The sequence below is a fragment of the Agelaius tricolor genome, unplaced genomic scaffold (assembly GCF_023055355.1).
Source record: "Agelaius tricolor isolate 1412-34295 unplaced genomic scaffold, bAgeTri1.0.p SCAF_2, whole genome shotgun sequence".
NCBI lineage: Eukaryota > Metazoa > Chordata > Aves > Passeriformes > Icteridae > Agelaius > Agelaius tricolor.
The window spans coordinates 91,852,293-91,876,687 of NW_027269262.1; the positions used below are offsets into that span (position 1 = coordinate 91,852,293).

At 39.0% G+C, this 24,395-nt stretch overlaps 1 protein-coding gene across 5 annotated transcripts in view; it reads right to left on the bottom strand.

The window, feature by feature from the left end:
- TRAPPC9 (trafficking protein particle complex subunit 9) overlaps positions 1–24,395 on the bottom strand; it is a 445,989-nt gene that overhangs the window by 416,306 nt on the left and 5,288 nt on the right. For 3 of the 5 annotated variants that reach the window (XM_071421860.1, XM_071421859.1, XM_071421858.1), the window contains exons 3-9: positions 18,384–18,529; positions 14,560–14,688; positions 10,733–10,759; positions 9,437–9,558; positions 7,635–7,760; positions 2,488–2,704; positions 232–375 (exon numbers count right to left, since the gene is read on the bottom strand). In XM_071421860.1, the coding sequence (XP_071277961.1) occupies positions 232–375; positions 2,488–2,704; positions 7,635–7,760; positions 9,437–9,558; positions 10,733–10,759; positions 14,560–14,688; positions 18,384–18,529 (911 nt within the window). Of the gene's footprint in view, positions 1–231; positions 376–2,487; positions 2,705–7,634; positions 7,761–9,436; positions 9,559–10,732; positions 10,760–14,559; positions 14,689–18,383; positions 18,530–23,598; positions 23,840–24,395 lie in introns of those variants that run through there. The other 2 variants (XM_071421862.1, XM_071421861.1) reach the window with 2 other exon arrangements.

A 24,395-nucleotide genomic window follows, 5' to 3' on the forward strand; every position in this document is an offset into this window, starting at 1 on the left:
CTTCCAAAAGTTAGAAACACAGAATGGTTTGGGTTGGAAAGGACCTTAAAGATCATGTAATTTCAACTCTGTTGACTGACTACCATCAATAACCCACTGAGGCATACACAGAACTCCCCAACTTCCCTGCTCTCCATTCCTTCCCAAATTAATTCTATTTCAAAACAGAGTCACATTATTTGATTATGGATCAGAAGAAAGTGCAAATCTCTGCTTCTTTAAAAATCCTACCTTGGTCAGAAAGGAAATCCAGCATGGTCTGGAGCAGGAAGGAGAGATGCCTGACACACAGGGCAGGATTGCCCATCCTCCTGGAAGCATAGACCAGCTCATGGAGCAGACGCATCTGCACTGCAGCCCATCCCCTGTGAGTTCCTGGGGGAAATGCAGGGAATATATCATCATATTTAATGGATTGTAAAGGTGGAAATCATCACAAACACCTTGGTTTTGGTTTTCTTCACATGCTAAGCAGTAATTTTATGGCACTCATACCAATCACCCAATGACTGTTACAAAATCCAACCCTTGTACTCAACACAAAAAATAGGATTGTTGTATTTGCTTGAATATCTAAACATGAAATCAAGTTTTGTTTTGTATGCTTGTCTCTTGATTAATAAATGTACAGTTAAAATTCTGAAGATGAAGTTAACACTTCCCAAAATCCAAAATTATACTCAAAACTTTTAATTTTTTTAAATTCTCTGGACAATGCACATGAGATTTCATACAGAAATTGAAATCATAGAATCACAGAACGGTTTGGACTGAAAAGGACCTTAAAGATCATCTATTTCCAACTCCCTGCCATAAGGCAGGGACACCTTCCCCTAGACCAGGTGGCTCAAAGCCCCATCCAACCTGGCCTTGGACACTTCCAGGGATGGGGCAGCCACAGCTTCTCTGAGCAACCTGTGCCAGGGCCTCACCACCCTCACAGTAAAGAATTTCTTTCTAATATCCAGTTTAAACCTACTCTTTCAGTTTGAAGCCATTTCCCCTTGTCTTGTCACTCCATGCCCTTGTAAAGAAAAAAAAACTACCCAGTAATTCTTAACTCTCTTTAAAGATCAAGCAAGAGATATTTTTTTATACATGCTTTCCCAGGCAATAAAAGCAATAAAACTTTAGAACACAAGGCACATTTCCTGATTTTCAGTCTTTAAGTTTCAGGCTATGAATTACTTCATATTTGTAGAGTATCTATGGGAAGAATAAATAGATGATCTTAACATAACCTTCCTTTCAGAACCATAATATGCAGCACTCTTCATGAAGCTTAACCTGCTTTTAGTAGTAAGCAACAGCAATAATTTTTAAATAACAGATATTTCAAGATGTTCAATACTTCATAAACTTCAACAGCCTTCCTTGTAATATCACCCATCAGCATTTGGCAAACTGTTTTAGGAATATTTACTGCAACCAAACCTTGAGAGTTTATATTTTGAGAGTCTCATTATTTTTCATGTGTGAAATGTCATTTCTATCTTAGAGTTTGCAGTGATCTTTCCATATGTCTCTAAAAGAGCCATTTCGGGGATAAAAAACGAGACAACTCACTTCAGTGCAACATGAAGGTAAGGGAAAAATGAAAGATAAATACCAGTCATGTCTTTTCTTTGCTTTTTTATTTATAATTTCTTGCAGAACTTCTACAACTTCCTCTCCCAACACAGTTCTATCCCAGGTCACAGCATATTTTTCCCAGCACATTCCTAGACTCTTAGCATCTTTCCACCAAGTCCACTTGGCATTTGCTACCTCCTCTCACATATAATTTGACTGCCAAATCACAACAGTTTTAAAAAACCCCAACACCAACCATCCACAAATACAGCTAAACCCATCTCTTCCTGCTCCTCTCCTGCAGCTACAACATTCAGGGAATGGTCCCCAAAACTGCTGCCCTATAACACAATGCAAGGTGTTGGAAAGGTTTACTCAAAAGGAGCTGCCAAGCAGCAATTTAGCTGTCTCTGATCTCATTTGTGGGGAAATGTGACATATTTGACCCTTTAATTACATTAGCTGTATCTATATACAAAAATATGTAAAAGGATTTTTACTCTTTTCTTATAAGATCAAACAGCCACAAAACAAAAAGAAATACAATTTCTGATGGGACAGCTGAAGGCACTTGAATTGAAAAAGTAATCCAGAATAATAGATGACCTTTTCATGTATTGAGAAGCACATTATCAAAACAAAGATAATAATGTTTTTTTGAAAAACATAAGAAAAGAAGTTTTCATAAATAACACATAATTACTTCCTGCAACCAGGGAACCACAGCAACACATTCAGCAGTGACTTGCAGAAATTTGAAATTATTGGAACAATATTAAGAAAAAATGAAGGCACAGTGTTAAACAACTGCTCTATCTGCTGCCTTAGTTTCAGATTACCAAACAACTTAGGTCCAAGATGAAATCTCTCAAGGAAATGATTATGGAAAGCCAGCTGAGTGGCAATCCCACTGACCTTTGCTGAAGTCCTGGGGGTCCAGGGAGAGGCTGTAGCCAGGCAGGGTCTCCAGCAGCAGTTTGTAGCAGGCCCTCCAGCCGGGCTCGGGGATGCTGGGCGCCGCGCACTGCATGGCCGCGATGCGCTTGAAAAACGCCGATTTGCGGTGGAACCCGATGCGCTCGTACAGCTCCGACAGGATGCTGTAGCGCTGGATCTTCTCCTCTTCTGAGAGCTGCACTTGCAAAGGAAAGGAGGAAAGGGATGGTTTTGAGCAAAGATTTTAAGTGCTGAGTTTTAAAAAACAAACAGGAGTAGCAGACATTGGCACTGCAGAAGGGCAGGGATTTGCACATAGCCAGGCATGACAGCTTCTGCAGCCAGGGAAAGTTAAGCTTGGTTCAACTGTTAATAAAAACTGCAAAGATGAAGTTCTGCAGCTTCAACTTTATTTGTAAGTGGTACTAACAAGTAAACAGTCAAAACAGTCAGTAACAGCTAAACAGCTCCACATTTTATGGAAGATACTTAACATGATATTGGCGTGAATGAAAGGAGTGCAAAAATATTCCACTTCCAAGATTTATTGATTCACTAAAATTTTCATCCCTTGAAGATTAAATCTAATCTTGAAATCTCAGGCTATGAAGGCAAGCGACTACTGTCTGGATTTTTATGTCTCTAATCTTGTAAACCACAAATTTTTCATTCCATGAAACCGCACTGTGATTTATACACCGTGAGATTGAATCACAGAATCATAAAATGGTTTGGGTTGGAAGGGACCTTCAACATCATCTTGTTCCAACTGCCTGCTATGGGCAGGAATGTCTTTTTCTAAACCAACTGGCTCCAAACCACATCCAACCTGGCCTTGAACACTCCCAGGGATGGGAGATCCACAGCTCCTCTGGCAAACCTGCGCCAGTGCCTCACCATGAGCAAGTTTTGAAGGGAAGCAGTGAGTTCAAGGGGAGCTTTTCCCAACAAGGTAAAAAAATAATGGTAAAGTAGCAAAATGTCATAGAAAGACACAGATTTCTTCACTGAGTCAAGTATTGGAACAGCCTGCCCAGGGAAATGGTGGAGTCACCATCACTGAAGGGCTTTAAAAGATGTGCAGCTGTGACACTTGGGGACATGGTTTAGTGCTGGGCTTGCCAGTGCTGAGTTAATGGTTGGTCTTGAGCTCTATTCCAACCTAAACAATTCCATTATACACTTGCACACAAGTGAGGTGGAATTTAGTTAAAGTCCTGTTAGGCTTAAAGCTGAAACCAACTTGATAAGGAACTACCACCATGTGCTCCTTTAGCTTATCAGTGTATTGGCCTAAGTCCCAGGTAACTTAATTCTTTTTGCCTCTGGCCTGAATGATAATCTTGCTTTGGAGTCAGCCAGCCATGAAGAGACTGCCACAGAAACTCTGGATGATTCCTGCTCTGTGTCCCAGGAACCAGCAGGCAGAGCAATGCTGACACCTAGTGCACGGAATCTGGCACAATCAAAAGCAAGAAAACGTACTTGAAATTACTCTAAAACTGCCAACACGTTTTGCAAAGTGTTTCAAGTGACAAACTTCACCCAAAAATAGCCCTAAAGGACAGAAACAGCAACTCATTCTTCAAAACTGGAAGTATCAATCAGTCTGCTTAACTTCAGGCACTTAAAGGCTTGGACAGGCAAAGGGAAGTTGCTCACCACACTGCTGGTTTTTACAGAAAGGATTAGGTCTTGTAAAGCAGAGCTTCAAAATGTCTTTTAGCCACTCAAATCCTGATATAATTACAAAAAGCAGTCTGTTCTCAAAAGTCACTTCTAATTTTGGACACAGGGATATGAGACACATCAAAGAGGAGTTATCAGAGGGCACCACGACCTTATCTGACAGTTCAAATTTTTGTACTTCAGGATATGAAGAAACACACAGAGTAGCAAAGCATTTTAGAGCGTTTCAGACAAATTTTGAAGCTGAAATTCCTATTTTTTCAGAAATGACAACACAAGACAGTGCTGACACAAAAGTACCACCCATCCCTAAAACCAAGCCCTGTATATCATGAGTTGTGAAAAAAGGTAATTGCACCAGGGTGAAAACTTTCAGAAACCAGTGGAGCTGGAAAAAAATAGAAAACACAAAAGGAAAACACAGAAAAAATTTGGAGAAGTTACCATAGTTCCCAAAAGCAATCACTCAGAAAGAACATGAGGTATCATACTGAAGTCACCTATTTATGCCATTTTTAACAGGTTAGAACAATGAAAAATATGGCAGCAAAGCTGAAAAGGGCACAAGCACATGATCAGGAAATAAAGCAAAAAAACAAAGCTTTAAAAAACCCTATCAAATCTATTCCTTAAATACAAATACTGACAATGTTCACTAAATTCTTTAGGATGATAAAAGACAGGGCAATGCTCTTTAGGTAGACAGGAGCACTCACTAATAATTGGAATTACTATGAGAGAGGCAGTAGATTCCCAGAAAGTTTTATTTTCATCATATCTAAGTTTTTACCACTGTTACATAACCTGTTGCTTGATGGTTGTCCCCAGAGTTAATCAAGTATTTTCCTCAGCTGCAGAAAACCTTTTTTTCATCACCACAAAGACAGCAAAATTGCATTTTCCTAAGCACAAACAGTTATGTGTTACCATCCAGGAAGTTGAAAGAAGAAAAATGAGAAAAAACCCATCCAGATACTCCAAGTAATTAATTCTGGGAAGATTGCAGGAGGCATTCTGCAGGCCATTGGTGCAGCACCTACAAACATCTTTCCTGACCTCACAAATTTATAAAAGCTTAATGCCTGTAAAGTGACTGCAAAACAGCCACCACCTGAAGCACAGCATTATTTCCACCTGGTTAATTTTTATTTGCCTGCTCTACCAGACAAAACTACAACTGTACCTGGAAAGGCTGTAGGTCACTCTTCAGGTAATAGAGTTTTTCCTCAGGCTTATTTCAAGTCAGGCTTTCAAAGAATGAAGCTTTTTATTTGTTTTTTAATTATTCCTTACTACATTAAAATTTTATAATCTCACTTTCTCTGTAATTATATTTTACAATTTATTCCTCATAACTGGATGCAAAGTTAAGTCTTATTACCCTGCAGCTCATCAGAAAATACCAATTACATGATATTACTAGACTGAGTATGAAATTAAATTTATGGATAGGAACTAGTTTTCCTGTTTATAAGTCTTACACTTTAACCTGTGAGGTGTTTTTTCTGCTGCAGAATATTGGTTGTGCTGATGTTCTATTTACCTACATATGAAAAACACTGCCCTACAGTTTATTCCCTCAGCTAGCCCAAGATGACTCCTCCTCATGAGTTAGTCCAAATTATAAATACAACTCTTATTTGTTTCCATGCTTCATACATTAAATCTTAAAAAGCTGTAAATACAATTCCCAGCCATAGCTCTTTTTAAGGAAAACGCATTTCCCAGCCCTGGAAAGCCCTGGAAAGATTATCCTACAGTTATTTCACACAGTGATGCCAACACAATCTCTGCTCCCAGCCCTGCAGAGACCCAGTCTGAACTGCTTTGGGCTGGACTGGCTGCAGGTTCACTGGCAGCTCAGATCAGGGTCTGTTTTTCATGGTGCCAAGCTTTGTGTTTGTGTATCATTAGGCAATAAATATCAGCTATTGAAGTGGCAAGTACTTTGCCATTCACTGTGTGTTAGGGGTTAGGATTTCTCCTTTTGGTTCTTTCTCCCATGGAATTTTGTCCCATCTGTTGGTAAGAGACAATAAGGACCAGGACTTAAGGGTGACCAAAAAAATTGGGCAAGGTGGGGAAGGGTGCAGCTGGTTCCTCTCTCACCTGGGGTTTTTCTCTTCGGGAAGGGCAAAAATACCAAGAGATTTTGGCCAGGGGGTGAGGGTACACACAGCAGTGAAGAACTGTGATTCCTTTTCCCAGGGCTTTGCCTGAAAGCCCCAGATTTTCAGAGTTAATTGGAGGGAAGAGGGTCACATTTTCTATTCCAAGAGAGGTTCCTTCCCTCCTTGTCAGACACCTGCCCTTCAAACCAAGACACTGGGTATAACAGGTCTCCTCTGGTAAGAAGTGAAAGTTGCAATATCAGTGGTGGCAGGGAGAACTGAGTATTCTCTTAATGCACTAATTGCTTCCAGAAAAAGAAACAACAACAATCTTGGAGTTTGCAGGCAACAAGGATAACAGCACCAGCACAAGAGTTTGGGTGAATAACAAAGGGTGCAGAACTGCCAGCAAAAAAACAGGTTAGAGAATTAAAGAGGGCCTCTAGCACTACAAGGATTATGGCAATTAAGGCACTGTCTAACAAGACTGATGATTTTTATGACAGCTTATCAATTAATTATTGTCTCATTAATGCTTTGTTAGAAAATTTATTCCAGAGAAAGGATTCTTAGCAAATGAAAGGAAGTGCTCTACCTCTCTCATAAATCTGCTGTTCCTGTCTGGGCCTAATAAGGTCAATGGTGTGAATTCAAAATGCTCATCTTACCAAGATGTAATGAGCAAAAACCAAAAACCATTAAGAAACCTAACAGCTTTTTATTAATCCTTTCAACCACAGCAATCTCTCTGTGAGCAGTGACACCAAGCTTAAGACACTGCTCAAGTGTTAATGTTGTTTTTGTGGTGATACTGAGCACTTTCCACACAGCTCCAAACACTGATTTCCCTCCTGAATTCCTTTCTGATTTGGCTTAATTAAGACTTTGCACTACACAGCAAAAATTCAGTTGATTAAGAACACTAATCAGACCCTTCAGCTCACTCTGCAACAGGCCATTCCTGATTTGCTCAGTTCCATTGAATGAGATGCAATCAAGAAAATTTTTAAAATCCACTGCAGAGCCATCCCAGGCAGCTGTTTTTCCCTAGTACAGCATCACAAGAGAACAACAATGGGATTTTTTTTAACCTTCACAAGGGAGAAGAAGCAACAGAGTTTAATCTCAAACTAAGTCCTCATGTTTTTAGATGAACTCTCAATACCTTTTAACCCAGACTCACAGATGTGAAAATCCTCAGAAGTCAAGCTCTTGTCAGAAGGAATGCAGTGGTACAGAAAATAAACTGGAGTCTCCTGAATCTAAGTAATTTTCAGTATATTCTGTCAAATGACAAGAGAAAAAAACCTGGACTTTCCAACTGACCTGCCGAAGGTTGATATAAACTGCGTTCTGCAGAAACTCAGAGGCTTCCATGCTCCTCTTCTGCATTGCCAGGACTCTCACAGCCTTCACACAAGCTTCCAGTTCAATCACCCCAGCATTCTTGTACTTGGAGAGGGAGAAAATTAAAATAATATTGAAATATTGCACCTGTTAGATTTTATGAGCATTTCTGCTCAGCACATAAATCAGCTGTCACATCCTCCAAACCCAGCAATTCCTTCATGCTAATGACTACACTGTTAAATCATCAACATATGCCCAAGTGAAAGTTAAGGTGTCATCTAAAATATTATTGTGCAAAACAGCTGCTTTCACCCTCTTCACTCACTGCTCTCATTTTGAGAGTTCAGGTGAGGAGAAAAGCTGGGAATATTGGAACCATTTGGGATAACCTCATATAAATGGTTGGTTGTGGTGCTGTGTCTGCAAATAAATTCTACCTTTACAATGCAAATATTTTTATTGCTGCATCCATTTTCTCTTTAGTTAAAACAATATTCCTGATGAGAGAATTAGAAATCCATCTGACTGTTCCAATATTTGTTTACAAAACATTTGCTGTAAATGACTGTTTAGTGATTTAGCTTGCTTAAGGAAGCTAAGGAGACAATGCAGATGTGCATTGAATTGTTTGTGCTCAGATAACAAACAGGCAATTTTCTAGCCAGACAATCTGGTCTGGTAATTTCCTCAAAAAACACTGATACTAGGTATTTGATTTGGCCCACCTTCTGCTGAAGTTAAGCTCTCTTCAGGTATTTGTATTTGAAAACCAATGGGGGAAAGAAAGCTCGATAAAAAAATGCAAGAGTTACACCAGCAAAGCTGTCACATATTCCTCTCTCATGCATTTATATTAGCAAAAGCAAATCAGTGGAGATTGAATCTATTTTAGAAGGTGCTACAGAAGTTTTTTCAGTTGAGTGAGAACATAAGAAGTCTGCAGAAAGTGCTGCTTCCTCAGCATTAGAGCAAGGAGTTACTCTGTAGGTCTGGAACAGACAGAAGGTAACTGTGCTTGTCTTGAAGGGTTATAAATCAGTCCTGACACAAATCTCTTTGTTATTTCAAGTGAAGCTGCAGTGAAGCACAGTTATTACTTGCTGAGAGCACAGTGCATATTATAAATAATCAAAATATAAATATCCTGCCTTAAGCCCAACTAAGTCCAATAATTTTACACTCCTAGAGACATCACACCCTTTCAAGATGAGCAATGTACCCTTAAGGTAACATTAAAAAGCTGAATGCATCCTTGACAGTTATTGTTTTACTGATGGATTCTAATTTATCTGACACTGTGCCCAGAATCATCACCTTTCATTGCTCCTGATCATAAATTAACTCATGCACACAATTGAAATTGTTTCACTTGGAGAGTCTCCCTTTAACATGGACATGAAAATGCCTGTAGTAAATATTTATAAGCTTAGTCTAAAGATACATTATCAACCAAGAGAAATACCTGAAATTAAAAAGTGATTAAATAACTCCACTGCAATACAATCAAACTTATCTTTAGTGTTGATGTAGACACTGAGCCACTATTTTCACAGTAAAAAACAATTCTTTTTCTTTTCTTATTATGACTGCAGACATTAAGTTCCTTTTCCATCTCAGGCTCTGAGCATTTGCACAAAAACCTAAAAAGTACTCCAGCAGAGCTGGAAGCTGTTTTACAAACCTCACTGTCATGCTTTAAAAGATCTCCCAAACCAAAGCCTCAGCAGTTCATGGTTGAAAAGAACTTAAAGTGTTCATTTATAAATAACCAGGATTACCTTGCCATAGTAAGAAATGGCTTCTTTGTATTTTTCTATGATGTCTTCAGGACTCAGGCAGTTCTTAGCACGTCCTATCTCAGCACTGGTATCTGCATTGATGCCGTTGGAAGTCAGAGCACCTGAAACAGGACAGGGTCAGAAATGAACACAGGGACTCTTGGCAAATGCTAAATATCTAAAAAGCAAGCTAGGGTATGCTGTAGGTTTGACACAGAATACACAAGGTACACTTGCCCTACCTAGAAAGAAAGGAAATAATCTTTCACTTAGTAAAAAAATATACATTCATGATTTTTAGCCCTTATCTGAATGTTTAGACTATGAGTAAAATATAGATTACTAAACTTATATCATGGCCACATCTGAATAGCCAGTTTTAATCTTTGAACTATTCCTCCTTCTACTTTAAAACTGTGTTTCTAAAGCACACCATAGGAAAAAAAAAAGGCTCAGACAAAACAGTAAGAAAATGGTTTTCTTATATAAGAAAGAAGGCAAGAGACAGAAGGGGTCTATATAAGGGATAAGAATTTGAAATAGATGCCAAGGAAATCTGGGGTATTAGAAAGAAATGAAAATTTTATTTTTAGAATTTTATTTTATTAGAGTTAACATCATAAAAGTGGAAACATATCAAAGGCTTGGCAAGGCTCAATACCTTCTTACATATTACTAAATCTGCAGCATTATACTGTAATTTATTTAGGATTATACACTAATTGGTTTCTCCAAGAGGTTTCTCTGCAAAATGGCAAAAAAAAATCTCTGTATTTCAGAGCTGGCCCTAACTGTCAACAGACAGTTAAAAACTACTGTGAAAGATATTTCTGAATTTTTCTCAGGGAGCAGAAAGAATGTTTCTTTACATATTTAAATGCTTAGGGAACTTTTTAATATGCTCATTAACCTTAATGAATCAGACCAAGCACATCTGGAGATTAAGATTATTTTTATGGAAGTGCAAGATGTTTGTTCATGATGACTGAGGGAGCACCATGACACTACAGAACCACAGGACCATTCATCTTGGTCACTTCAAAAATATTTCAAAATCCTCACTACTCATGCAAAGAAATCCTATTGATTAGAATTTATTGAGACACAATCACAGAACTACAGCATTTATTTTGTGCCAGTTACCCTTCAGTCTCTATAATTTCTCAAGATTTATAGCCAAAAACTGAAGCATCAGGGATCATTACTAGTTTTGGCAAGTGACAATAACTATACAATTGCAAAACACATCAAGTAATACAAGAAAATACTTTGGAAACATGCAGAAAAATAATGTACCTGGATCAATGAGAACTTCTTGTGCCCCTAAAAGGAGGAACAAAAATGATTTTTTTCAGCCTTAAATAGAGCCAGCAAAGTAAGTTCTTATAATCTTTTATAACATCAGGCTTGAACAAAATCATCAGATTCATCAGGGTTATCACTGCTGTTGTGAAGGACTACCAATTATAATTCAAGTAGTCCCCATAAGTTAAATCTCATTTTGTTAATAAATAAATGTAAAAGTCTATAAATTTGCAATAAGTTCTAAGACACACTAGGAAGAATTTCAGAATTTGCAGTGTATAATTTAAATCCATCTATTTTTTCCTTTATTGTTTTGGTTAGCAAGTTTCCATTACAATCCACTTAGTATTCATGCCAGGACCTACAATACTTCTATCTCTTTGTGGGAGCTCATTTAATCTGCACAATACTCTAGAATAAAATTTCCAAGTAATTTTATCCCTTTTAATTATCATTCATTTCTCTCCATCTAATTTTCTGAATAATTGAGTCATGTCAAGCCAAAAAGCCAGACTGTCCATGTAAGAGCTGCCAAGAGTACTGCAGAGTTGGATTACCAGTATGGAACACCTCGCCCTAAACTTTGGTTAAACATGACAAGAAAATTATTCATCTCAAGGGTTAAGCAGTCAAAACCAATTATTTTATCAGCAAGACAGACCCTCCCTTCAGTTGACTTGCTCAGATTCCAGACAAGTGAAGCAGAGATTTAGATCTAGATTCAAATATAAACCAACACTTCACTCAGGGGTCATAATTCTGCCTGGGGAAAAAGCAACAAATTCAAGATCTTAGAACTCTCAACAAATAAAATCCAGTGGAGAAATCCAGACCAGCCAGTGACCTAAGCATAAAGCAATCCAGACTCATCTTGTTTGACATACAAATCCCACAACTGTTACATCACATCCAGATTTCCTGGCCTGGAGGAACTGAGCAACTCAGAATCCTCCTTTACACTGAAGTCTGCAGAGACACATCCAGGAATTCCAGGGGACACAGCCTAAATTTGTCCCCATATACAAACAGAAGGGTTTAGATACCTGAGAAGTCAAAGCACCCTTCTCACAGAATGGTTTGGAAAGGGACCTTAAAGACCATCAAGTTCCAACCCCCTGTCCATGGGCAGCAGAGGCTCAAAAACCCAACCTGACCCTGAGCACTTCCAGGGATGGGCAGTCACAGCACAGAGCAGAAGCTCAGCTGTAATTTGGAGCTTTCTTTCCAAAGTTGTTTCCACATAAAGCAGATACCCCATCTGCTGAGCAGGTCCTGTGCTGCAGCCTAAAACTGCCAAAGGATGGAAATCACAAGGGATTCCAGAGGAAGATGTTTCTATTGGCTGGATATGGGCAGGAAACTTCATCCTTTGAAGGCTGAAGTACAAGAGGTGCAATTCCAGGTACAAGAGGAAGCACTAAAGGTAACTCTCACATCTACACACCTCAAAATCAGGCACAAGTTTCAGTTCCAAGTGTGGCATTTCTTTGTGCAGAATTTGGAATCCCTTTTTTTCTGGCTTTATCCCACAGAAAGATACAGTGGAATTTGTTCCCCAGATTGAGCACTGTCCTCACAAAATCAATTACACTGAAAGAGACTATAACCAAAGGTGCAGTTTGAAAGGATTTAAAATGAAAGGCACTGCAGACTCAGGAATAGGCAATAAAAAGAAACTTTCAGGAAACTTTGTAGGAAAATGACATCACAGCAACAGCTGTTTGGCCAGAGGGAGCTCAGCAGTTCACACCAAACACAGAGATCATAACTAGACTTAGGGAACAGTATCTAATGGGCCACAAAGTAATATTTTTGTCTGCAAAGGATGACAAAAAAAAACCTGTAATCAGTTTTTCTTCACAGAAAAGTCCTTTGAAAAATCTTTTCATATGAAACAAAAACATTTTTAAAATACAACTACAGTACCAAGTTTGCAAACTGGACTTTGAAATACAAGACAACTTAAATAGAAACCAGCAATAATACATCCAAAATTCATTCAATTATTCTGATAGCTGTGACTTATTTGTTACCTTCTTCAGTAACCAGGAGTACCCATGACAAACAAACAGATTGCAACATTCCTGATAAATATCCATTGAAAAGGTCACTAACCAGGTGAAATTGTAACAGCCAATGTAAAATGCATTCACAGGTCATGGGACCAAATGCACAGATTTTAATGACTAGGTATTGTATAAAAATTAGTATTCTGTCCTGAAATAAGGTAATTTTACTATCACAATTATCTGATTTCAATACACACAGTTCATAATAAAGGTAATACAAAACAAGTGTTTACTAGATTGTGACTTATAAAAGAATAAAGATGGGTGGATCTAAAAGATTCCTTCTTTTAGATGAAGGAATTAATTCTGACCACAGTGCACAAAAGAGAACTTAAAACCAGCACTGAAACCCAGCTATGTTTCAGTCCTGAGTGAATGCTTACACAGCAGCAGCTGTGCTGGGTTAGCCCACAGGCCAGTGCAGCTCCCATTAATCAATGGATTTCCATTTTCCTACCCCAGCCCAGCCTCTCCTGAAGGCCACAGAACCTTTCAGGAGCTGTAACACCATGTGACAAGTGTCAGGTTATGTGACAGGCTCATCTGCACAACCACAGAGGAGTGGAGAGGATCAGTGACCATCAGCTGAACCCCAATAACCAAATCAGAGCCACCAGAGCAGGGGGGGTGGTGAAGCCCAGCTCAGTTACCCCAGCAAGTCTCTGGATCCCCTTACAGACAGACTGGGGGTCACTCCTACAGGGATATGGGGCTCACTGGAGGGAAAGAACATCCTGGGATTCCTTCTGGGGTGTAGGGGACAAGCCAAAGACAAAGAGAAGGAGGGACTGAGGCAGTTTAGGGACCAGGCATGGGAAAGCAGAGGGGAGGGCATGTGTGTGTGCTGGTCTGAGCACCAACAGCTGCAATGGGCTCTGGCTCTCAGCCTTGTGGGTTGAGGTGCCAGCAGCTGGTGCAGAGCAGTGCCAGCTCCTGGACAGACTGAGGCTGTGTCTGTGTTCCCTCTGTGTTCTCCAGGCCTGCTGGGAATTCCTGCTCAGCCTCCTGTCTGCCTGGACCTGGGGCCATGGAGCTGCAGCAGCCTTGCCTCTCACACACAGCACCAGATCTGGCACCTCTGAATGCCAAGGAGTTCCACATCATACCTGGAGGCTGGATAAAGAGTAACTCCTTTCATCTGCTTCTCCATCTGCTAAGCTCTGTTTGATGTCCTCCAGTTCTTCTCTGGAAACAAACACTGAGCCTGTGATCCCTACCCATCCTTTTCAACAATGTTCACTGCACTACAGATTGCTCATATTTCTCCTCAGCCACCTCCTTTGCAGTCCAAGAGTTTAGAAAAAGTATACTAAATCTTAAAAATTATGTTGGTTTATTGGCATTTCATTTTAAAAAATCTATTTGTTAGTCATTGACTTTAGAATAGCAAAAGAACCCTGAATAAAATTTACCCAACTTAATTCTTTTTAATACAAACAGCCCTGCCAGATCCTATTTTATGAAAACTGTCTGCATCTCCTCCAGCAAAATTCAAACACACACAGACACTACTAACAATCAGGTGAAGAAATCAAAAGCTTTGCAATTCTATGCAAAGCATATGTGTTGACATTAACACCAAAACAGAAAAATAATTGCAAAAATCTGGAAATAAAAAAAAAAAAATTCTTCCCCAAACCTCCCTCCTCTGATTAATGTTGTCATCTGTATAATTTTACACAGTTAGGATGTAGGGAGAAGTTTTCAGATGTGGTGGCAGAGAGAATAAAACAGAAATGCCATCCTTACCTGGCCTGTGCCTGTTGCCTGCCTCAGCAGAAAGAGAACCTCCTTGGGCCCTGCGAGACCCAACTTTACCCCCAGTGCCACCTGGGTAGTGATAGATGACAGATGCTGAGCACAGCCCCTCCAGGGCAGCTGCAGAGAAAAGGAAAAAAGGCCAGCAGGTTAGCAGAGACATTTGCAGGAAGTGAAGTACCCTGTGGTGAAGTCCATTCACACAAACAAAATGTGCCTGAAATTAGAGATCTAATGACAAAGCCCATGGAAAATTCTGATATTCAATGTGCTTTTCACATCTGTGTTCACCCTCAGAGGCCACACTGCCCCAACCCACTGACAGAATCTGCAGGAGTAAGAACTTGTCACAGTAGAGGAAGCTCACGTGAGTAGCACTTAATCCAAGTGGATGCAATTCCACAAAAGCAGGTAAGAAGCCAAGAGAGCTGACCAAGGTAAAACCACTCTCTGATCACCTCCAACAGGTTCATGCTCATTGGGGGAGGTTTCTAGTGGCTGGGAAAAGGGAAATGTCATCTTCTTGGAGAAGGAAGTACCAGCACAGAGAGGTCAACATCAGCTCCCTGGAGAGGCTACAGAGAAGCACATAAAGTGAAAGAAGGTGTCTGTGAACAGCTCACATCGATTTATTGAGGATAAATCAGCCTTTGGTAGCCTCACTGCCCCCTCTGAGGAGATGCTAAGCTCAGTGGACAAAGGAACAGCAGTGGATGTTGTGTATTTTGGCTAAAATCTTTGGACATGGTCTCCCACAGAATGCTTGAAGCCAAATCAGGAAGATTGAGAAGGCTGGCCTGGAAAGCAGGTGGAAAATCAGGTGAAGGCTGGTGCTCCTGCTGCCTTTAAAACATCCAGTAGGGAAGAGATGGAGGCAGGAGCTTCTCAGAGGTGCAGGGACCAGATGAGAGTCAACACAAGAGGACACAAGAAATTCTGCTTTAAGCTAAGACCAATTTATGTTTTGTAGTTCGTTTTTTCCAAAGTATAATCAGCAAAATGTTAGAACAGGTTGCTCAAAGACTGTATAACTTCCATCATTAAATATACCTAAAATTCAATTGGACAGGTCCCTGAACAACCTGATGTAACTGGACATAAGAAAAGCAGATCAGACTTATCAAACTATTTGGATTGGAAGAGTCTCTCTCTCCAGAGAGTCCTCTGGAGGTCTCGAAGTAGAATTTGAGGAATCTTGAGCCCTTTAAGTTTTTGGAATTGCAGAAGGAAAGAAATGGGAGATCAAAAGGTGTTAAGGTTTTCATGGTATGTACTCTACAGGGCCATTAGGAAGATAAATGTTTTCCACGTGGAATGGGAAAACTAAAAGCAGAACTGGAGACAGTGATTGTCCTGGAAGGGTATGAAACTGAGAAGCAGAAATTGTGCTCAAGGATCATTTGTATGGCCAATAAATAACAAAAAGCAGGCATGGAAAAAAAAAGGAAAGGATGGAGGAAAGGCAGAGGAAAAAAAGCAAATCCTGGCACCTAATATGAAAAGAAATGATGCCAGTGGAAGTTTAACACTTGCAGCTTTAGGAGATGGAAAGGCAAAAGTCTTTTCCTAACAGTCCACAGTAGACACCCATAGGAAACATTTTTAAAACACCTACACAACCCAGTAAAGAAAAATCAAATACTTTCCAAGGAATCACGAAAAAATCAGACACAACTTTTTTTAAGTACATGCTTTACTACAGTAACACAATTTATCCTGTTTAGGTTTTCCTAAACACATTCCTTTCTCACATCTTATTGACCAACTTTTGCTTCAACTTCATCCTTCTTTGTGAAAAATGCATATTTTATGATTGGCTTTTTGCAAGTATTAAAATGAATATTATATGTGTTCTGTTAGAAAGTTATGCTGTATTAAGTTTCTTAAGTAGTCTGTTAAATATAGTTTAGGTTATAACATAATGTTAAAATAGAAACTATGCTATGTAGGATGCTTTTTTCCTAAAGAAAGGACTTGCAGTGAGAGAGCAGCCACAGGACACCTAAATCTTTCAGAGAAAGAGAATTTATTGCCCCATTATCAGAAGAAATTAACTTCTTCCTGCCTTGCTCAGCCATTAGGACTAAGAGGAAGAGGCTGACACTGACCAGACAGAATCCTGTGTTTGAATGGAATTCATGCATCATGTATGAGATGTATGAATATGCAACAAGTTATTGTTTTTAAGGGTTAATCCTCTCTTAACGTGTGTCCTTTTTCAGGCTTATGCTGCCCAGAAAAAGGCACCCATAACTCTTTGTTTCTATTGTCTCATATTGTCCTAATCCAAATTGTCCAAATTATTATTACTCTAATTATACTGCTATTTTTATAACCATTTTATTACTATTAAACTTTAAAAAATCTTAAAAACAAGTGATTGTCGGAGTTCAAGACATCCCTCTGGGTGTCCTGGATTGTCAGAACCCCTGCCAGGGGGCTCAGAGACCCTGGCACAGAGCCCAAGACACCTGGGACTTTGATTATGACCCATAGAAAAAGTTACCAACCTTCTGTGAAGACAAAGTTACCAACCTTATATGAAGACAAGATACAAAAGCTTAAGTAGAATGACAGTGAACTTATCACAAGGTGAAAAATAGATTTTTTAGTGTTTTTAGAATGGGGGTTCAGGAGACAAAGTAGAAGAGTCTAAGCGTGTCCAGTCTTTCTTCTTCTTCTTCTTCTTGGCCTCCATCTTCTGCTGTGATGTTGGCACTTTTAGATTGGTTTAGAGTAGAAGCTCACTGTCTAACATAGGGGATAGGTATTAAGAAGTTATGGTAAACACTGTACACGTAGTTTTTAGTATAAAAAGAGAACACCGCCTCTGAGGCAGGCAGTGTGGCTCAACCCAACCTGCTAGACAGACCTCAGTGAGTCAGAGAAAGAATTTTATAGATAAAAAACAATAAACAACCTTGAGAACAAGAATAGAAGAGTTCTGACTCCTTCTTCAACTGCTGGGCTGGGAAAAGAGACTTTCTAATGCATCTCAAGGTCACTCTGACCAGCAGAGATTCCAAAAAGTGATTGGCATTTTTCACATTACTCACACCTGATATCCAGATTTTGGTGACTAAATTCATTACTGTTTTTCACAACACCTCAGGAAATTACAAAGGATAGTTTGATTTACTTGGTGTGAAAAATGTCAATCACCTGTTTTTAAGCTTTTAAAAGTTTAATAGTAATAAAATGGTTATAAAAATAGCATTATAATTAAGAGTAATAATAATTTGGACAATTTGGATTAGGACAATATGAGACAATAGAAACAAAGAGTTATGGAAGTCCAGGTACCTTTTTCTGGGCAGCACAAGCCCAAAAAAGGACACACGTTAAGAGAGGATTAACCCTTAAAAACAATAACTTGTTGCATATTCATATACCTCATACATGATGCATAAATTCCATTCAAGCACAGGATTCTGTCTGGTCAGTGTCAGCTTCTTCCTCTTAATCCTGACAGCATCATCCTGCTTGAGCGAGGTGGGAAGTTTGTTTCTTCTGATAATGGAGCAATAAATTCTCTTTCTCTGAATGATTTAGGTGTCCTGTGGCTGCTATCTCACTGCAAATCCTTTCTTATAAAAAAAAGTATCCTACATAGCATAGTTTCTATTTTAACATTATGTTACAACCTAAAACTATTTTGAACAGACTACTTAAGAAACTTAATACAGCATAACTTTCTAACAGAACACATACAATATTCATTTTAATCTTTGCGAAAAGCCAATCATAAAATCCATATTTACACCAAATACCCATTTTTCCCACTTGGGATTACAAGTGCCACCACCCAGTCGTACCTCCAAGCCAGAGGAAGTCGTTGACAGAGCGCAGCAGCTCCACTGCCATGTGGTAGTGCACCAGGGAATCCTGCAGCATCCCAGCCTGCAGGCACAGGTCCCCCACGTGCTTCCGCATGCGGCCCTGGCAGCGCTTCTTGTAGTGTCTGCAAAAGAAAGGTGCACTTCAGGAGTGCTGCTCGGGGATAACAAACACCTCAAGGCAGTTTTCTTCCCTCCTTCATAGCACATCAACATGGATTTACTCTCAGCTTTCATATTTGCTTAGAAGCAAACTAATGTAATGTGCAAAAGGAGCAACAATGTGAGGATATATTGGAAAAAGCAATGTATCACATGTTTTGGCTACACAGCTAGAGTCACATGCCCTGAAAACCTGCAAAGCAAGGCTCCTGCAGACTACAGTGAGTATTTGGCTGCCTGTCCATAGCTGATATGCTGCTTTTTTGCTCTTCCAGTACACCCAAAAGCTCATTGTTAAGCCAGGGTGGTCTCTTGTTCTGCCTTTTTCCTTTCCCTCAGCAGGGGATGGATTGTTCCTGTGCTTCCAGGAAGCTGTTCTTGAATAAATCCCACAACTCCATGGATGCTTCCCATGGAATCCCTCACATTTTGGCTCTGAGCATATTAAAGGTGACCTTTCCAAAATCCTGCTCTGGGCCTCTGTCTCCTCTGCTGGGACCCTCTCCACACACAGCCCAAAGGTATCGGGGGCCAGAACCCCCTCAGACCCCCCAGACCTCACTCACAAACCTCCCCCTGCTCCCAGCCCCTTCCTTTAAAGGGATGATGAGTGAAAAAGCACCATCACTTCAGGCAACAGCTGACAGGGTTTCTTCCTCCTACTCTTTTTACATGTTAAAATAAATGGTGATGTTCTTCCCAAGTGAACAGACAAAGCCTACTGAATATATTCAACAGACACCTTGGTACAGCTGAAAAGGCAACTTGGCCATAAACCTGTGTGACAAAGGCACTAATCCTACTGTTTTGTTTGGTTTTTTAGTACATTTCAGCTAAAGAAAAGTTTAAAAAGTAACAGATGCAAAGCAAGACATGCTGGACTTGGAAAACACCTCATGGTTTTTAAGAGACAGTTCAGAACAACTCTGCTCTCCCAAATCCATGAACAATCCTCCTTTTCTCCTTCCTGCAAACGTATTCCCTAGCAAGAATGTCCTTGCACTATAATTATAAACTTGTTTTATGAGGAAGAAATTTAAATGTGAACTAAGATATTTTTTTAATTTATCTATGTTATTTTCAATAATATATCCTGTTGTTCTAACCGTGTCTTCTAAGTACATCCAGAGAGGTATGCAAGTTTACAAACATCACACTGAGGAAAAATAAACTCTTACTTCTTTGGATAGTTTAAACTAAAATAAAGGTCTATCAAAAATGAAAATTTAATTAGAAGAATTGATGCCGATGTCATTATTTATTGTATACATGAAATCCAAAGAATCTGGTAAAAATACAAAGAACCATCTTGGATTGACACAGCTGTAAACTTTGAGCTTTTAGGAGGTGTAGTGATACTTTTTCCATTTAATTAATTTAATTTAAATTAAGTTGAACAGGTTGCGCAGAGAAGCTGTGGATGCTCCATCCCTGAAGTGGTCCAGGCCAGGCTGGATGGGGCTTGGAGCAACCTGGAATAATGGAAGGTGTCCCTGCCCATGGCAGAGGGGCTGGAAGAAGATGATCTTTAAGGTTTGTTCCAGCCCAAACCAGCCTGTGATTTTTTTAAAAGTTACCAAGACTATTTGAACTTAGCAACTTTAAACAAAAAAGAAACCCAAAAAAACCCTAAGGTTACACCCCCACTCCAGATGCTGAACTCTTATTCCCTGGAGTGAGACCAGATTATAGGAGGAATGCCACTGTTATGGAATAAAACCAGGTTTGAGGCAGAGGGGTTTTTTCAAGTGAGGAACTGAAATGTCACTGAAACAATCCCCATAAGGCATCTGAACAAACTGTCCTCATGAGGTCTGTGATGTAGAAATGACAAAGGGAGAAGAGGCACAGAACATATGAAATGTAAGGGTAGGAATAAGGACATTCATTTATTTCCTTTAGATTTGAAGGCAGAAAGGCCAGGAGGAATGGCAAGAATCCAAACAATTCCATGTCACTGGTTTATTTGCCTTCAAGGCTATCAGTTTGGCTTGGGCAGTTTACACCACAGAGAAGCATCTTTTCAGCCACCAAATAATGTCTCATTCCTTGCAGTTGGTTTGGGAAAAGGAGATGAAGAGAAAGTAACTGATTTACTGATTTATATGGACAGGGGACAGAAATTGAAAAAGAGAAGATATATAGAAGTACAGAAAATAGCCTTAATAAAAACTGAAGAGAGAAGCTATCAGAACCAGTGTTATTGTCTACAAAAAAAAGAAAAAGGAAATAATAAAAGGAGACAAGCAATAGGTCTCCTATTGCTTCTCTCCATCTAAAAAGTTACAAATAATTCCTACATAAATGTTTGCACTTTTCTGATCTAGCACACCATATTCACAATTGATGCGAAGGTGTTGCCATTAAATGAAGCTCAATACAATTGTTGTATTCTTCATCTTTCAGATGTGTCAGGAATTGAAATATTTGTCTTTTATTTTTCAACAAGTACGTATTTTATGGATCTTTTAAGAACAAAAATGCAAGAAAATTCAATGTGAAAACTAAAGCTGCTCTGTATGAAATATGGAAGGGCACCAAATCTTACCAAGATTTCAGTCTGAGCTTTGAGTTATAGAAAAATAACTCCAAACTCAAAAAGTTCCGTCGTTATCTGGAGTCAGCATTGCACAGGAGAGTTTAAATTGGTTATAAATCAGATTTTCCTACTCTCTGCACTCCAGAATGAAAATAGCATTGTAAATGTTAAATTGCTTTGACTTTTTTTTTGGTTTTTTTACATAAGTAGTGGAATTGGAGAATCACTGTTTCCTTACCCAGCTATAATTCCTCTCAAAGATGCCACTGCTTCCAACTCCATCTCTATGCTTTCAAGCAATCTTTATGTTTATGAACAAATTAAAGTTCTTATTCTCTCAAAACTGTACTTTATAAGCTTTCTTCCAGATTTTCCAGCTAGCAGATGATTAAATTCATAAATATGAGTCATACAGCAAAGGAAAAGAGATGATGCCTGACTCCTAAATCAGGACCTGATACCAGAATAGTCTCAATCACACAGCCTCACCATCAGCTCTTCCTAAACTAATTCTGCTGCTGATTTATGCCCAGTCAATATATCTGAAGTTTAAAGGCATTTATTCACCCAGACATCAATAAATATTGCTCATAAAACCACTGTTCTTTGAAAAACTCTCCTTTATTTATAGAAAACCAGATAATTTATTCCTGGTGGTGAAGAAATTTACTATTAATTATTCAAAAACCAAATTCACTCCACCTATTTTTAGGCACTTCAAGGTATTGCCAAGACAGGATAAATCTCCTACAGTCCCTGCAAGTCACTGCCATCCTCTTGGAAAATATTTTCTCACTAATTATAGAGTAAGTTTGTACCAAACAAATGTATAAACTGTCTTAATTAGGCAGTCACAATTAAGTACAGTGAATTCAATTACTTCAAGTATGTCCAAAAAGACAAAAGGCAAAGATTTCATGGAAACGAAACCCACTCTCCACAGACAGCAAAACTTAATTCACTTCAGATTTGGGAAGCCTCTTTTTAAAAAAATACAGTCTCTTCAACATGAGGCCCTTAAAATCATGTCCAAGGGACTCATTGTTTATTCTGTGCATCCTGGGGTGTAAATTTAATGGGGAAAATGCCCTATTGCATGTATATTCATTATATATATATATATAATATATATATCTCAGCATAAAGTGATTGCTCATTTTAATACTGAGCTAGTTTTGCTTCACAGCTTTAGCTGAAGAACCTGAAAGTGAGAAGCTTACAGATATCTTCTCTCATAATTATTTTTTATTAAAACCCCATTAAAATATTTCAGCTCTCTCCTGCTTAATCCTAACCTATTTAGGGACAAGAAGCCCACATAAATTAACAATTACTTCCTCTAGGATAAGAGGACAACCTTTCTCTGGGCCAGTTCCTTGCAGCACCCTACTGCCAAGAGCTGCTCCTATTAATTGTACCTCTAGAAAATCATTTAAACATGAAATTTCAAAGAAGCACCCCAAGTGTCCCCCTACAAACCCTCTCCTGAGTGTGATGCACTCAGAAACATCCCCAGGGAAGGAAGGCAGTGCCACCTCCTGCAGGGCCACCCATGGAATGCTCCTTGGTGTCACTCACCCAAACTGCTCTTCTGAAGGTCCTCACCACACAGAAAAATCCCATTGACTACAAAACTACTTGAAAATCTTATTTTCTTAAATTAGTTGGGTTGAAGCTCTACCAAACACACTCTTATATTCAGAGGAATCACCACAATCATGACCAGTGACCACTGCTACCACTTCAAAGTGGAGGACAATAAGTCTGTTCCAGGAACTATGAAGAACTACTTAATTTTCATTTCTGCTTTCTTTGCTCTATAGGATATGTGCTTTATTCTTTCATCTCCAGCTCTTTTCTAGGATCCCAGGATAATTTTATGGAAAATTTAGTGCAACAGTGTTATATTTGAAGACAGAATTTATTTTCACTCCAAACCATCCAGAAACAAGTTTGACGGAATTTCTGGATCCTCAAAATTTGGCTAAATTTACAAACAAGAAACATGCAAAATCAATTCTCAAAAGTGTATTCATGCAAAATGCTCCAACAAAAATTTCCATCAAGTTCTACTAATTCCAGTTAGCATGCAGAGCTAAAGATGTCACCAATCATAACATTATCCAGACTTCAAGAGACACAGCTACGGCATTGGATCGACTGCCAGAACTTTTGAATTCGGAAATCAAACACAGGCAGCAACAGCTTCATGGCTTTGGAGTTTAAAAAATAAAGCAAATTCCAGAGGCCAGCAGCCACCTAAGCAGACTATGTGTGTCCTACAAAAAAACTCAGCATTGCTACCAAATATAATTGCCAAATGCACCAAAAGGGGGCAGCTGCAGTGGTGAGGCTCCAGGCAGCAATTATTTTTGTGTGTACTGAAAAAATAAAGATAAAAAGCAACACTAAAATATGCAATGAAGGCGAAGTGAAGAGGCAGGACATGGGAAAAAAGCTAACTATTTTCAAAGATACACAATCACATCCTACCTTTTTAGACCCAACAACAAACTCACAGGGCAGTATGAGAGAAGAAGGGGGGGAAAAAAAACAGAAAGGAACAAAACAGAAATTAGAAAGACAGAGAACAGAAAGAAAATTAACAGCCACATACACATACTGAGATCATCAACTTTGATAAATCAGTGCACAAATCCCAGCTATGACACTTCTGTAAACAGGGCCCTACATCCTCATCCCTTCACAGCATTAAATGATGCCAGTATTAAAAAAAGAAAGAACCTAAGACACAAACTGATGTAAACAACATTAAAATGAGCTTATCCAAGTAGATTTACAATCATACTTAAGTATGTTTATTTTTAGCTGAAAACAGAAATAAAATAGAAAACTTAAAACAAATGGGATTTTCAGTATTTCTGGCACGTATAATTCCTAGTTTTCAGTTTGTAGGACATTTTTATCATCATGAGAACATGTGTTTCCATTGTTCTCCATCAATCTCCCAGCCTCTACAAATAACTATCAAGTGCAACTGATTTCAGAAACTTTTTCAACTATCCTCAGCAGCCCTGTGACCACATAAATATTTAACCAATTTACAGCTGAAGAAACAGAAAGAAAAAACCAATAAATTTGCCAAAATCTCTTCTTGGCTTAATGCTCCAGGAATTAAACCACAGTCAGCCTCTCAAGTCCTACAATTTCTGTTTAACAGGACAACCTTTCTTCAAAACATTTTAGGACTCAGCCCATTATTTTTCATACATAATGTTCTTTATCAGCCAAAAAAAGTTCTTCTACCCACAAAATTCAGTGAGTTTGTG